This window comes from Medicago truncatula, chromosome 7 (genome assembly GCF_003473485.1).
Source record: "Medicago truncatula cultivar Jemalong A17 chromosome 7, MtrunA17r5.0-ANR, whole genome shotgun sequence".
Classification (NCBI taxonomy): domain Eukaryota; kingdom Viridiplantae; phylum Streptophyta; class Magnoliopsida; order Fabales; family Fabaceae; genus Medicago; species Medicago truncatula.
This window is the reverse complement of record NC_053048.1, coordinates 41,948,061-41,965,077: the sequence shown is the minus strand read 5'-3', so window position 1 is coordinate 41,965,077 and position 17,017 is coordinate 41,948,061. Positions and strand designations below refer to the sequence as shown.

Sequence of the window (17,017 nt, the reverse complement as noted above, 5' to 3'; positions counted from 1 at the left end):
ATTTGCACTCGAGCAGATCTGAACTCGTGTTGGTGTTGCACGGGTTTGATATATAATGTTTATTTTTTTTTTAAATTTATTTAAAATAATAAATTTGGTGTATCTTTGATGAATTATTTTTTGATTAAAAATAAAACGGCTATCAAATGTTTTTAAACTTAATATTCTCTCGTCAAATGAATATGTAGAGTAGATAAAAATTACATAAATAGTGTGTCATTCACCTCTATTAAAATTCAATAGAAATTAATAAAAACTTCTTTTAGTATATTTTCTGGGTCAAGTTTATATCTCCTCTATTTGTTTACCGTTATTGTAATACATTTTTGGATTTTAGAAAGAAAAAATTATGAATTATAATTAGATATTATCAAATTTATATTCTAACTTGAATCAATGAAATTATTTTATTTAAAGAAAATAGAAGGAAATAACTCAATTTTAAAAAATAAATAAAGGGTTAATAGTGTTTTACCCTTGTAATATATGTCATTTCCGGTTTTCGCCCCTATAAAATTTTCGGTTTGATTTTTACCCTCGTAAAATTTTTATTTTTCGAAAAACACCCTTAATAGGCCATTCAAAAACCAAAATCTATGATCATACTCACTTCACAGGTGAGTCACCCAAAACCCGTGTTTATTGTTTGTATATAGGTTGCCAATCTCGGATAGCGTTTGGTCCCAAATGTGAGACAACGGAATAGTACATTGCAGCACTGCCTATGTTTCTTTTAATTAATTTGATCACTAGTTGTACACAGATAGAGGAATTAACCAAGGTCTTGATTCGATTTCAAAATCTTAGACAATTAGAGTTACTTAGTGAGGGAACATGTGATTCTAGTAAGGACTGTTTTTGAATTTTAGATATTGCAATGGCTTCTAAGCATCTTCAAAAACTTTCTCTCACGGTAAGTTATTCAAACTCTATTTTTTTGGCTGTTTAAATTTTTTTTTTAACATGAATGGAACTAGAAGTTTAAAATTGCATTGATGAATACTTTTGAACTATTTCCAATAAGGTTTGAACTCTGATTGAAATTACAAAATCTTTGCCCATATCATCTTGTACAATTGAGGGAACATGCGGCAATCTCCAAAATTAAACAAATGATTTTATTTGTTTTTGAATTTTTATCTACCATGTCTCTTTTAGATGTTGTCGCGTCATTTTTTGGAGATCAAAGCTATTTGATTAGCTTTTGATTCACTAATTATTTCACGACTAAACATTTAATTTTAAGAAAAAGGGGAAAAAAGTTCAAAGCTACCCCATTTTGAAAAGATTTAGGGTTCGGGAATTGGTTACATATAGGGAAGGTATTAACACCCTTTATGTCCGTAGTACTCTACGGGAACCTCTTGGTTTCATTTACTTTTTGTGCTAAAAATTGACGTTTGATTGGTTTTGTGATTTTTATTAGTTTTGAAAAAAGTTTTAAAAGGAAAGAAGCCAAAGTGGCAAACGAGTATTTGTTTGTGTTTTTTAATATTAAAGAAAATAGACTCATGATAAAATTAGATTGATTAATGTTTGATTTAAGAAAATAAATAAAATAAAAAGACGATCTAGAATCAAGGTTTGTTTATGAAAATATTTTTGTGATTATTGAACTATTTGCATGTTTTTGTTGTTTTTTATAAATGATTGAAATAAAATATAAACTAACGGAGCAGAAAAGTAAAGCGTAGGTACTTTATGGTGGCGTTGGACCACCACAAGGACATTTGACCTAAACTACAAAGCATGAAAAGTAAAGCGCACACACATCTACAACTATTACATTAAAACCTATGATACATTCTAAAGTCTGCGAAAAAATAAATATACATCATAAATTTACATTAACCCTAAATATACATTCTAAAATCCATGCAATTCAAGAGGCCACCGGTTCTTTGTATGATGGAATCTCTAACTTTGGAGAGCAGCCACGGAATTCACCGAACGGAGTAGACAGCCTGTATAAAAAACCGGATAAGTTAAAGGTAAATAATAGCTACGGCAAGCATCAAATCAAATGAAATGATAATAAAACAAGAATAGCCCCAGCCAGGCAAGCACGTAACAATGTTAATTGAACACAATCAACAACAAGCAGCAAGCAAATCGTAATTGGAATTGAAATTGAGATATCTATTTATTATAGTTTTTTAAATTCCGTCATTAAATATTTATCACACTGTTTTAGGCAAGACCTACCGTAATTAAAAAAAAAAAGAACACTGAAGACAAACTCACAAACAGGTCAGAACCAATATTCATGATTAGGAAAATATGTGGCTTATGAACAATATTGTTGACGGATGTGCCTTTTATATTTAAACAGATCAAGACACCACACTAAAAGGTATAGAGATTAAAGACAACACACAAAAGTGAGAAACAACCACACAACCTACACTTATTAACATGCAACAAAATCTACAATATTTATTTATATTAACACCCATGTAGTGCAGATGCACAATGCAAATTCATTTTATCACCAGCAAAACAATATGACAGAAACTCGGTTACTAAAAAACTTGAGAGCACAATACATTCCAATGAAATATGCAAAATTGTTGGTATTTTCAATGTCCTTGCACAACTATTTTTTATAGGCAGATAACAAAAAACACCACTATTTATTTTCAAACTGATATATAGATTGAAGTAAAAAACAACACTATTTTAAACATTTATATTGTTGACATATAATATAGCAAAAACTATATAGTAGAATTGATATCTCTGAAATTCCTTTGACAAACAATTAGGGTTCATTCTTTTTTATCAATGTTAGAGAGTGAGTATGCGATTTTGCATCAAAGCAATCAACCACTCGAAGTCATACTCGACGATGTATGTTCTGTACTTCACTTTTAGGTTGTTGATTGCCTTGTCATATTCTGAAACTGAGTTTTTCACCAGAGGACCTATCAAAGAATGAAAGTGAAATTAAATTTCTGTTACGTATAAACCGCAACAAAAAAATAATTACATTAAATGAATATGTGTTCAAACGTTTACCAGTTAGGCAGTGATACGACAAAAGAGTTTCAATGTTTCTGCCGACACCATGTTTTTTAAAATAGAATTAGAAGTATGAAATGAATTAGTTAGATGGACGAAAACATATAAGGGAATAGGGAATATAATTTACGGTATTGAGTAGCTCAAGTTGATATATAAAGCATAACCAAGTAGCTAGTAAAGAATCAAAGAAAAAAAAAGGTATGCTAACTAAGCAGATGATGATTTGAATGATCAACAAAATAATTGTATTGTGTTTAAATTCATATTATTTAAATTCGTATCAGATGAGGTAGGAAAATAGGATAATTTGTTAAGCAACGATTGGATTAATAGTTTTTAAAAAAAAGGAGCGATTCTTGATATTTATTTTGAAAATGATTTTGTTTTGTTTTTTAATAAAAGAAAATAATAGAAGTGATCTGCTGTTTTTTTTTTTGTTATGGATAAGAATATGAGGATTTGTTTAGAAAAATTAGGAGCGATTGATTTATTTTGATTTTCATAACAATTAACATTTTGATGAGTAAATTCAATAGGGTTAATTAAATAAGAGATTAATATAGTAAAATTAAGCAAAGAAATTAGTTAAATCTAGGCAAAAATAATAGATAATTGTGGCGACTATAAATAAATCTATAAATCCCCATCATCAGAGTCACGGTAATATTGTTTTCATCCAAACCAGGCCAAGCTAGGCATGGCAACAAAACCCATACCCGTGGTTACCCGCCCGAACCAAACCCAATTAGACGGGTTTTCCCCGTTTTGACTGGGTTTGGGTATGGGTATGGGTTTTCCCCGATCTTAAAACACGGGTATGGGACGGGTAACGGGTATATAGGTACCCAACCCGAACCCATACCCAAACCCGTCCCAAATGTAAAAAAACTACTTTATGTTGATATGTTATGTTATTTTGTTTGATAATTGTCATGTTAATAAAAACTACCATTGATATTTAAAGGATCAACTAAATAATTTTGTCTAACAAATGTGAAAGTGAGCTTATTGTTGGATAATGCATTACAACATTGCTCTTGGGGATGCAAAAAAAACTTATATTTTTTATTAAAAAAATTATTCAATGCGGGGACGAGGATGGGGCGGGGATACCCGAACCCGTCGGGGACGGGGATGGGATTCGATTTCTCATCCCCGTTGGGTATGGGTAGGGTAACGGGTAAGTATATGAGAATCGGGTATGGAACGGGGAAGGTAAAACCCGTCCCCACCCCGCCCCATTGCCATGCCTAGGCCAAGCCGTCGTCCATCATCAAACAGAAACAGGTACAATAAGCTGCTTTTCTCAAGTATCTCTTATCTCTCTTCTACTCTCCAAGCGATACTTAATCATCATTGTAAAATTCATGCGATTTTCATCTTTTTTTTTTTTTTTTTTAATTTAGGGTTTTGGTCTACTATATTTTAATAACTGTGTTCGTTATTGCTTGCAGTGGGAATGAAAAGGTGTAAAAAGTTTAAGAGTGAATTGCCTGCAACGAAGCTCGAGAGTGAGTTGCCTGATTCTATTATATCTTATATATTTTCCAAGTTAGCTTTGAAGGATTTGGTGAAAACTAGTGCATTGTCTAAACGATGGGTTCACGAATGGGGATTAAGGACGGACCTCAACTTTGATCTTCATACCATGTTTGACTATAACACAACTCAAGACTTACCAAACATCCTTCCACTCTTTCAAATATTTCACTTTCAATCTGAATTTACCACAAGATTGGATCAATTTATGCTCCATTATAAAGGTCCCATCATCAGTTCAATCCGAGTCAATTTTCCATTAGTAAATTCTGAACACGGGGATGCCATTAATGTTGCCATTAATAGATTGATCTCCAAACGAATTGCTAAGGGTGTCAAACGAATTGAACTTCTCTTGTCATCTGATTTTGTTTTGCCATACATATTTCCCCCTACTCTCTTATCTGGCAATGATTCTCTCACTTATCTGCACCTACAAAACTACCTCAGTGCAGAACATCTGGACTACTCTGGATTCAATAATTTGAGAACTCTTGTGTTGCATCTAATTAATGTGACGCCGAAACTGGTTCAGAGTCTGTGCTCCAATTGCACCCATCTTGTAGACTTGATCCTTGATGGTTGTCGATTCCTTTCTGACCTGATAATAAACTGTTCAACATTGCTTTCTTTGAACATTGTTAACTGTAAGGTTGACCTTTCAATTTGTCTAACTATCATTGCATCAAATCTCTCATCCTTCGAATATTCTTGTAATGATGGTTTTCTAGTACACCCAGTCAACATTCAAGCTCATATGTTATCCAAGTTTAGCTTTAGAGGTAGTGAATTTTTTGAACGTGTTGGGTTTTCTGGATTGAAAAACGTAACAACAATTGTGTTTGATGGACTAATTGAAAATCTATCCATGTACATCCTGCCTTATTTGTTTTCCGAATGTCTCCAACTTGAAGATGTCACCTTTAAGAACTGCAGGCGCATGAGTTCAATAGAAATTACCAGTCCAAAGTTGCGTCATTTGAAAATAATTGACTGTGGTTGGGCGGATGACTCTCCTTCTGAGATAGCTATTGATGCATTGAATCTCTCATCCTTTGAATATAGTGCTCACACCACGAGGATAATTTCTATTACGGCTCATAAGTTATTGAAGGTTTTCTGGGATGCAGCTCAGGGAAGGAAAACACCGCACCTCCTTGATCCGATTGCAAGATTATCACATATTGAGAATTTATCTATGATCATACTCACTTCACAGGTGAGTCGCCCAAAACCAGTGTTTATTGTTTGTATATAGGTTGCAAATCTCGGATAGCGTTTGGTCCCTAGGTTTCTTGTAAGAGAAATGATATTTGTTGAGAACTTTTAAACAAATTTCTCTTTCATATTCACATACTCACGTTATATTCTTGTGAAATGATATTTGAACAACCATTTTTTGACAACTATGTAACAACTTTCTCTTTCATAGTCACATTCTATTTTTACTTTCTCTTTCTATTGCTTTGATTTTTGTGTCAATGTCTCATTTTCTTTATAAAATTTTGGTTGTTTCAAAAGTTGTCATATAAATGGATGTTCAGATAACACAACTCTATATTCTTATTCTCTCTTTCTCTTTCTCTATCCATTTTTTTTTTACCAATGAGAAGAGAGAAAATGAAGATTGTCAAAAAGGTTGTACCAAATAGTTGTTCAAATATCATTGCTCTTCTTTTAATTAATTTGATCGGTAGTTGTTTTTAATTCACTTTAAATATTACTATTGTACACAGATAAAGGAAATAACGAAGGTCTTGGTTCGATTTCAAAATCTCAGACAATTGGAGTTACTTATTGAGGGAACATGTGATTCTAGTAAGGACTATTTTTAGATTTTAGATATTGCAATAGCTTCTCAGCATCTCCAAAAACTTTCTCTAAGAGTAAGTTATTCAAACTCTATTTTTTTGGTTGTTCACTTTTTTTTAACATATGAATGGAACTAGAAGTTTATTTTCTTAATTTAAAATGTGTTTGTCTGCATGTATCAAGAAATTTATAAATTAGAACCTTATTTTATTTTGTCTGCAATTTTGCCTATATCAATAAATTTTTAAACTAAAATCTAATTTTATATTAGAAAATAATAGACAGTTTTGCAAATAGATTCACATCAGATGATTTATAATGATCTTGATTGATAACTTAATAAATGAATATTGTAATCTTTTTATTTACTTTCTTAAATTAATTGTTTAATTTATAGTGTGGTAAGCATGATTCAGTTTGAAGAGACATGTATTGTAATTTTTTGGTAAGCATAATTCAGTCATTAGACTACTTCACCAATTTTTTTCTTTTTGTGTACACTAAAATAAGAATATAAAATTTAACTCAATTAGTAACTCCTGTATCGTTAATCGCAAAGAAGTAAAATAGATTTGTACTTTCACTTTTTGAGTTATAAAGTGAAGTATAATTCTTGAATGTGTATTTGAATTGTACAAGTTTTGAATGTGTATTGTGTAACATAGGTGGGAATATATTACAACTTATTGAAATCTGTATGATTAATTTCAAAATAATTATTCTTTCGAAAAATTAAATTAAGACTCTGATGGTAAAAATATAGTGGATAATAAGCTAGCGGTTAATTTATGATGGTTGTGACTTATAGTTATAAGTTAATTGAAGTGTTTTGTTAAATGTAAAATGAAAGGACATTCTTAATTCATAATAAACTTAATTTAATATTTAAATATTTAGAATTTATTAATCTATACTATATATATATAAAGAAAATAGGGGATTTTGGGTTGACTTTTTTTTGTTATTCCAGTTATACCCTTAAATAAATATTTCTATAATAATGTTATATTGTTGTTGTAATTAAAAAAGATAAGATTTTTGGTTACATTTGTTATATTATTGTTGTCGTTGAAATAGATAAATATGGTTTGTTGAGTTTGTTACATTTGAATGTCATAAATATATAGCAAAATAGTAACATTGTTATACAATGCATAATGAAATTGTAAAATTTTCATATATGTAATATTATGATCGTTATTTTTTAATTTTCAGATTAGAAATATGCATCCGGAACATTCACATATAGATGAATTTAAGAGGCAAAAAAGAGAATATACAGGGTTTTCTCATAACGATTTGAAATATGTTGAATTTCGTGGTTGTGTTGGCTCTATAAATGTTATTGAGTTAGCTAGTCACTTATTGAAGAGTGCAAATTCACTTAGAAAAATGACTTTCAGTTCTCGTGACAAAGCGTATATTGGAGCTGGTAGATGGACCAGAGACCCAAATGATCGTCGTAAAGACACTAGTTTCTGTGGTGATGGTGGTTGTCGTTGGTTTGGAGAGAATGTTATTCACGAGATGCTTAAAGATGAAGTAAATGAACAATGCCAGCTTATAATTTTGTAGTGTTATTTTATTTATTTATTTTTGATAATAAATCCATTTATAAAAACTTTGTATAATTTACTTTATTTATGAATTACAATATTAACTATCCTTTTGGGTAATTTTATTTGTATTCGATGTAGTATTAGACATGTAGTTATTGTTGGGCTATATATTCTCTCTTGTTATTGAATGATAATGAAAGATACGCAGTTCCAAGTTAATGGTTGATAAAATGGATTTTGATTATAGTTTTCTTTGCGATAGTTTGGATGAGGTGGTACTTGTGATATTTCGGCTTGGGACACAATTTATTTGGCAGTCTTTTGGATGTTAAATACTATTAGATACTACACCAAAATAGTGATTTTTATCCCTTTTCTAAGATATGTTTTAAAAGTGTGGCTTGCTTTTGTCAAAAAAAAAAAAAAAAATGTGGCTTGCATTTAGCATGCACTGGTTGTTTTGCATACAGCCTTGTAGTGAGATGATAATGCACGAAGGTGGTGCAAGTAATAAGGAAAAGAGTGATGATACATGTACCATCCTATGTGGCAATATATCCTTTACATCTACACAAAATTCTGACACGTGGCAACTTGGACCTCACATAAATAGAAGATAAAGTGTGGTTGTGAGATGAACTTACCAAAATATCCCTAATACATGAGGTGTACAATGAGGTGTAGGAATAAAGAGTGTTCATGTAACATTTTCCTAAGGAAAGAGTTAAGGAAAAATATTTGTAATTAATGAGTATAGATATTAAGCTATTTGGGTTGTTCCTATGATGTTGATTTAAGATTTTGAAATGTACCCCTTTCTCAAGTCTTAAGTTTGATTCTTTTCGATGACAATTTCGATGAGCTGGTTTGACTTCTCTTTAGTATTCTCACAAGACTATATTCGGAAGAGTAAATATTTTTATAAAAAAAAATTATTTATTAAAATTGTATTAATGAATGCTTTTCAACTATTTCCAATAAGGTTTGAACTCTCACTGAAATTACAAAATCTTGCCCATATCTTGTCCAATTGAGGGAACATGTGGAGATATCCAAAATTAAACAAATGATTTTATTTGTTTTTGAATTTTTATCTACCATGTCTCTTTTAGAAGTCATAATCAATATAATAATCTAACCAAATATACAATGTTTTGCATCCTCCTCCCATACACACATTTCTTCTCTTGGTTGTTTTGTGTTAAATCACTATATACAAACATTTTTTAAGAATCATACTTTGATGTTGTTTGTTTTGTGTTCAATGTAATGAAATTTTGCTTTAACTAACAACCTACTCCCTCCGTCTCATAAAATAAGCAAAAAAAAAAAAAAAACATTTTTTTTGTCCCAAAATATAAGTAAAAATGACAAACTTTTATCCTATTTAATCTTGTTTTAAAAAAAATCATCTTTTCCAAGATTTTTCTTTGTTTATTCTCATAATATTAAATGCAAATTACATTCAATTTTTTCTCTATAACCAATAGCTAATTAAAATTGTTTTTACATCTTCCTATAAAACTTTTTTCAAAGAAAACACAAAAAAACTATATTCCAAAATGTGATTTGTTTTTTCTTATAATTTAAGACGGTCGAAGTATTATGTAAGCTTGTCGGTTGTGTAGTCTACATAAGTCCTTCTCAAGACAAAAACCATTGGTTTTGCCAAACCACTACTCTCATCTTCCATTGGTGGATCTTGTTTTCGTCTCTAATAAATCATTTCTTGGTATACATGTTTTTTTATCTTTTCTTCTCCTTGTGCCTATTCTCAAATAACACCCTTTTGATATATAATCCTCTCCAATCACAATGTTTTACATCCTTATATCTTTTGTCTCCTTTGTTATGATCCTTTCAAAATCCTTTATAAATAAACCACTGTCATCAAATGTGAAAAAACTTGTGTCAAATGGTTTTTGTGGAAAGCTTTTAAGTTTCCTAGCTTCTAGGCTCAAAACAAGAACTATTTTTCTACCTTTTAGTTTTTTTCAATTTTCTCTTGGCATGCAATTACAAAACAAAAGTTGTTTGGTGTCCAAAGTTGAGTATAGAGAAGAAGAGGAAGATAAAGCTTCTCTCTTGGATCTGCATGATTTACCATTGGATTGTATTCTTGAAAAACTTTCACCTACTGAATTATGCAATGTGGCACAAGTATGCAAATCTCTTAGGGAAAGATGTAGAAGTTATTATTTATGGGAGAAACATATGAAGATGATATCGAGTAAAATTTTGTAGGACTCAAATATGCAACGAACTATTTTTAAGAGTTTTAACATTGTTGCATGCCTAAGGATGAACTAGAATTTAAGTCGGAATATTTATTAAATTAGAAGAGATTTATGTATTTTCATCCAAACCCTCTTGAGTTCATTTTACTAAAGATGATTAAAATGAATATTAAATGTATTGAAAACATTGCTCAGTGGATAGCGGTCAGAATTTGAATCTGACTCCTGATTTTTTACAATTAAAATATGCGAGTTCCGACCACTTGTAAATGACACAAAAAACAGATATTAAGTAAAAGGTAAATAAAAAAACGAGTTAAAAAAATTGAACAAAATTAAAAAAGATAAACGATGAATGAAGAAAAATATAATTAAGCCTTCTTATAAGGAAAAAAACCCAAAAAATTAGAAAGAAACTGAACAAATTTTTCATTCAAACGAAAAGAAGAAGAAAACAAACTCAAACTCGGAAGAAGAAAAGGTCGTAGCTTTCTTCTTCTTCTTTTTCTTCTTCTTCTTCTTCTTCACTGCGAAGATGAACGGAGGCCCATCTGGTTTCAGTACGTTCATTCATCTCCCTTATTCAATTTTCCACACCCTTTTATTTTTCTCGTTTTTTATTGTAAATTTTTGTTACAAAGTATTTTTTGGTTTTCGATTTGCGTTAAAACCCAAATTCAAATGCTTTATTATGTGTATTTGTCACAGCAAATGCTCCTGTTACAAGGGCTTTCATCATCGCTTCAGCGCTTTTCACAATCTTCTTTGGGATCCAGGGTCGTTTCAACACTTTGGGCTTGTCTTATCAGGTACCGATTTGATTTTTCCTTTTTCATTTTAATGTTTTTGTATGTGATCAAGTTAATTGTGTTGTTTTTAAGCTGTTTCTGTTACTTGATTTTGTGTTTCACATTTGTTTATCTTACAATTAATTAATGAATGTGTTTTTTTTTTTTTTTTTTTTTTTTTTTTTTTTTTTTAATTTTACCCCTTTGTTTAGTTAATAATTTTGATTTATCATAAACTGTGTTACATGATATGACAATTTTTAACCAAGTTATACCATTACTTTTAGGTATGTAGCTTCGACACTTCTAATCATAGGCGTGTCACAATGTTTGACATGTGTTTGACACTGACTCATGTGATTACATTGAATCATGCATTGTCTCGAATCCGGTGTCCATGTCTTTGTCTGTGTTTGTAGTTCATAAGTTAGGTGAAATTTTAGTTAGCGTGAATTTGAGCCGTTGATTTACTTAACTTTTTTCTCTTGGAGTTGTTGTAGTAAGGGATAATGTCATCCATGAACAAATCTGATGGGAGTAGTATAAGTGCTATGATTTTATGGTTCTTGTTTTTAATTTACATTCTGGTTCATGATAAAACACTGGCGTAATTTGATCCATGTTGCCAACCACACTTAGTGAGATAAGGCTTGGTTTTGTTGTTGTTTTTTTTAATTTGAATTCTAGAGACTAAATTATAACTTAGAAGCACTGGAAACACCGGAACTCTGACATTTTTCACACAAATCCGAACATATTATGCACTTACTATGTTGTTTTGAGTTGTGTTGTTCTTGCTCTGGCAGGATATCTTTGGAAAGCTTCGCATATGGAAGTTGATTATGTCTGTATTTTCCTTCACATCAACACCCGAGTTGATGTTTGGATTGTATCTGCTATATTACTTCAGGGTATTTGAGAGACAAATTGGTTCCAATAAACACTCGGTAAGTAACTTGTTAGGTTATATTTAGGATTTAATTGCTATCTCTATATATAATTTCAGAAAACCAAGTTCTTGCTGATGTAATGTACCTTTTATATATCTAATTGCTATTCTAATTGTACCTTTTATGGGGTTTTGAAATATGTGATGCACTCTTTTCACAGGTGTTTATTGTGTTCTCCATGTTAACCTCACTACTATTTGAAGTAGTTGCTGTAGCACTTTTGAAAGGTATTCTTCTCAATTTGATTTTTGTAATGTCTTTCACCTCTTAAACTTTGATCAATCTCTTAATATGCATTTTATTGTGATACATTTTACTCCATATATTTGAATGTGCATGTCACTTTTGTTTTGTTCATGTGCTGAGTTTTGTTGACTATTTTTGTATCAATTTATGATCTTTTGTTTATGTCTTCTTCTTTTTTCGCATTTCATGAGCCTTTTCAAATGTCAGTTTAGTGTGGATCACATGGGTGGATCTATGGTTATCTGTTTTAGAGGAACCTCCCTTTAAATGAAATATTAATGCTGACACATCTTTGAACTTCCGTGAGGATAAAGAGGGTAAAGTCTTGGTCACAGAACAAGATGTCAATGAAAGGTTGGAGAGTCACTTTCCCAAGTTGTTTATTGCCCTTTAATAGCCTATTCACTAGAAAGGAGGTCTAAAAGTACACCCTTTATCCTAGGATTCAGGAGGCTGGGGTAAGTAAAGCATTGAAGTGAATATGTAATTGTTAAGTAGTTGGACTTGGACTAGATAATATACCTATTGAGAATTGAGATATAGATTGGTCTAGAAGAGAATGGTATAAGAGGACTCACAAAGCGAAATTGAGGTCTAAGATAATGTATGACGAGTGAGGGACAAATACTTTAATTCATATCTTTATGGAAGAAGGTAATTGAGTAGAGCTTAAGAAAAAATACACTAAAAATATTAATTTGATTTTAGACCAAGGAGGTTGACCACAGAAGTAATTTACTTGTTATGAAAATTGATAGAGATATTGGAGAAATGAAAATGACTTGACCAACATGGGTCAAAGCCTGTTCTTATTGATTTGTAAGAAGCATACAGTAAGGTGTTGTTAGTGATCAACGGTCCCAGGGGCTGCTGTTAAGAGTGTACTACAGAAAGAAGGTGAAGGGGATCGAAAACTGTAATACTTAAAATACTGAATGGGGAGCAGAGAAGTTAGGGTAGGAATTGTTTTGTCAAAACTGTATTAACAGTATGAAGAGAAATTCCATTGGAGGGTAAATAGCCTTCACATTCTTTCCTTATTTTTTCTCTTTTCTGTTCTATGTATCTGCTCTTTTCCCATTGATCAATAAGAGTCTATCAGTGCCAAGAGAGGTATTATGGAAGGCTCAAAAGAATAAAGGAGTTTGTATTGATTATAAAAAAGCAATCATATATATGTAAAATAGGATCGTGACTAGGTTGAGAATACAAGACGGGGCCACTTCCTCGGTATAGGATTTCTGTTTGATAACTGAGACGTTGTATGAAACTGAACACTAGCCAGTACAAAGCTAACAAGCAAATATGCTCAATGTTGCAAAGGTGCAAATGTTACAATGGACAAGTGCACTGCAACAATAGGATCAAGTGGGAAAGTACTAATGTTTATTTATTGTTGTATTCTAGTAGTTCCTTGACATGGGGCTGCAGTCTCTTTTACCAAAGGTCAAGATTTTGTTTTTCACTGCTCCAATTCATCTCTTCTAAATTGAAGTCAGACGCATTGTGCAGTGGATACATTTGTTATGTATTCTTTAAGCCCAAAGGGTCTTTCACATGAAATGGTTGGAGATAACATAATTTCTAGGCATACTCCTAACCAAGGTTGTTAAGAGCGCGATCTAGATCATGAGATCTTAAGATCTTGCACATTTTTCTCTCTCCACCGTGCCGGAGCGGCACGAAAATCGTTGAAGAGGCCGGAGCGGAGAGCCCGCAGAGGAAGATCTTGGAATCGTAGGATCAGCGCTTTATCCCGTGCTGGTTTCACACGTTCTTAACCCGGGTCGCACATCTTGACCCGGTTGACCTGGAACAACCCGCACCTTTACAGCCCAGTTTTGCACGTTTTGACTTGGAATTCAATCCGTTTTTCATCGCAAGAGAAGGAATAGATTGAGCGTACACTTATTTTGGTACTCGGTGGGTTTTTAATTGAGACTTCTCCTCAATTTGGGAATTTCTCATCCTATTTTTGGGACTCGTATTATTATTATTTTTTTGGTTTCAAGGTATTTATTTATTAATTCCCTTATTCCAATCAAATGTTATCCCATCTTTGCATTTATCATTTCGTGGTTGGTGGGAATTAATAAAAAATTCTATAATTTATGTTTTGGACTTTGGTCAAACTCTCATCTTTATGATTGAATTAACTAAAAAATGATGGTAAAGTTATTTTTCTTAGTTATTCCTATAATTTTGTCTGTTTGGTGAGATCTTACGATCCGAGTTACGATCCTATGATTTACGCTTTTTTTACACGCAAACGGTCTTTGGTTGAATCCCAAATTTGACAACCATGCTCCTAACTAACATCTTTAGACCACGACATCTCCATTTATCTCAAGGGCTGAGAATATTCAGCTGGCTCTGAAGTCAGAAGTGACGTGAAAATTGACCATATTGTAATACCAAATGAGTGTTGTTAAAGAGCAGCTATAGTGTTTATAGCCTAGCTGAATTTGAACAAACCATTACTGTTCTGGGATACTGTAATTCGATACGCTATATAGTACAAAATATTGTCGAATAGCAGTTATAGCGGTACTATTAACATTGATAAGTAGCGAAATTTAAACAAACCACTATTTTCTGCGATCGACAACACTGCACCAAATCGTCTTCATTTAGAAAGTCATCCAAGGTTGGAAAGGTTATGTGTTTAGTGATGATCCAAGTATTATAAACTTATGCTTCAAATCCAGACACAAGTTTTTGTATTCAATGTTCAACTGTGAGCTTGTTTTTGTATTCAAATCCACAAAACAATCATTGGTTATGAGGAAAGCATCCTATCAACAAGTTTGAATGGTATATGATTGACCTGCCTTCTTCTTTACAGTGCCAAATGACCAATCCATTACGTAAGAATTTGATGGCACGGTTTACTCTGTATCCTGCAGATACTGATTTTTTTAATTTGATGAAGCAGTTTATTGCTCAATATTTTATTATGCAGTCAGTTGTGTGTTGCTTTGTGCACCTTGATATTTAAAGTTCTGTTCATTTATTATGTTTTTATTCTTACTTCGAAAGTTGTTTGTTCAATCTTTGCAGATCCTTCAACAACCCTAGTCACTCCTGGACCTTATGGCCTTATATTTGCTTCATTTGTACCCTTTTTCTTTGACATTCCCGTTTCAACACGGTTCCGTATTTGTGGTTTCCACTTCTCAGATAAGTCATTCATATATCTAGCTGGTCTTCAGGTTAGTACAACTTAGTTATGGGTGCTTATATAACTTAGCCATGTCCAGAACCATTCAACTCATGAAAACTAATTTATTTTATTGTAGCTTCTACTGTCAAAATGGAAAAGGTCCATGTTACCAGGGATGTGTGGCATCCTTGCCGGTTCCTTATACCGTTTGAATGTCTTCTATATCCGCAAAGCAAAGGTAATTTTATGCATGATGTTTCATTATCTTAGTTTTTAGGAACTATGTTTTTATGGACACAAGCTTTCCCAAAGGAATGCACCTATATAGTTATAGTCAGAATTTGTTGTTAAGTGTAAATCAAAATTAATCTTACGCCAATTAATGTCAAATTATAGGATGAATATTTGATTAACATCACTGTTGAGTTGGAAGCCTCCATCATTAATATCAAACTTCTAAAATTTCATGTTATTCAAGGATGTTTTGTATCCCTTTCATTCATTGATATACTTCAAAAATAAGATTAACATGAAATATTTCTGACACAAAAATCCATGCCAACTATATGATGCATATTTAAGCATTGTTTCTTAGAGGTAAAACCAAATTTGAAATCTTTCAAATATCAGTGTAGATGCTAAATTTCTGAGTGCATTAGTTGATAGGCTTCAAGACCCACATGACAATTCGCTCATGCAAAGCATTTTGTAACTTAACAAATCCATCACGATTCTTCATGAACATTTATAGGATTTAAGACTAGGTGCTTCCTTCCCTTTTAGCTGCAAACTAAATGCAAGCTACACTTTTCTCTACACTTTATACATATTATTACTTTCAACAACTATGCAGTATATACTATATACATTATTATACATAAAGTGATGAACTGTAAGTTTTTGTGTGCTAATATGAACCTACATTACAGTTTCCGGAGTTTATTTCATCATTCTTTTCACGAATTTCCTTGCCATCTATGGGGACTCCACGCACAACATCAACAAGGAATGTTATGGGGAATGTACCATCCTACCCAGCTCGCCAAATGGAGGCAAGTTTTACTTCATGTGTATACTATAACTCTTTTTATGGTTTGATTTGCACTTGTTTTTTTTGCTCACTGAGCATGGATTCTTTGTGCAGAGAAACTATCCGGCTCCAACGCATTCTGCAGTAGAACCATCAGAGGACTCAATCATAACCCTTGTTTCAATGGGATTTGACAGGAATTCTGCCAGACAAGCCCTAGTGCAGGCCAGAAATGACGTGAATGTGGCGACAAACATCCTACTGGAGGCACAGTCCCACTAATTCCTTCCATAAACAAAAGATGGATTATTCGGAATTGATGATGGAAGGCCACTCCTCAACAAGTCTTGATGTGAGGATTGGAGCATTCATGTGATCATCCTTGAGTATTTCAACTCCTATTCAGGGTCATTTTTCTCACCTTAACTTTAATTTTTAGATATATCCATTTTAGTGCTGGTGTTAATAGATCAATGAGAATTAGAAGCCTGTACAAATTACTTTAAACATATGGAAAACATGCGTTTCCTTTTACTAGAGATATTGTTCCATGCAGTTTATTGAAAAGCACGCAGCCATTAACTATGTTACTCTGATGAGTAGTGCTTACAGTCTATAATTGAATTTTCTTATATTATCACCAAATCCATTCACACAATAAATAAATCT

At 32.1% G+C, this 17,017-nt stretch overlaps 1 protein-coding gene and 1 pseudogene across 1 annotated transcript; both read left to right on the top strand.

The window, feature by feature from the left end:
- Nucleotides 1–4,481: 4,481 nt before the first annotated feature.
- LOC11420150 (F-box/FBD/LRR-repeat protein At3g26920-like) lies at nt 4,482–8,038 on the top strand (annotated as a pseudogene).
- A 2,539-nt stretch (nt 8,039–10,577) lies between these two features.
- Nucleotides 10,578–16,975, top strand: LOC11411500 (rhomboid-like protein 20). Its single transcript, XM_003624921.4, has 8 exons — nt 10,578–10,731; nt 10,880–10,980; nt 11,766–11,906; nt 12,070–12,136; nt 15,216–15,367; nt 15,455–15,556; nt 16,248–16,370; nt 16,463–16,975. The coding sequence occupies exons 1-8, from the start codon at nt 10,707–10,709 to the stop codon at nt 16,628–16,630; spliced, it is 879 nt and encodes a 292-aa protein (XP_003624969.1). The 5' UTR covers nt 10,578–10,706; the 3' UTR covers nt 16,631–16,975.
- The last annotated feature ends 42 nt before the right edge of the window (nt 16,976–17,017 follow it).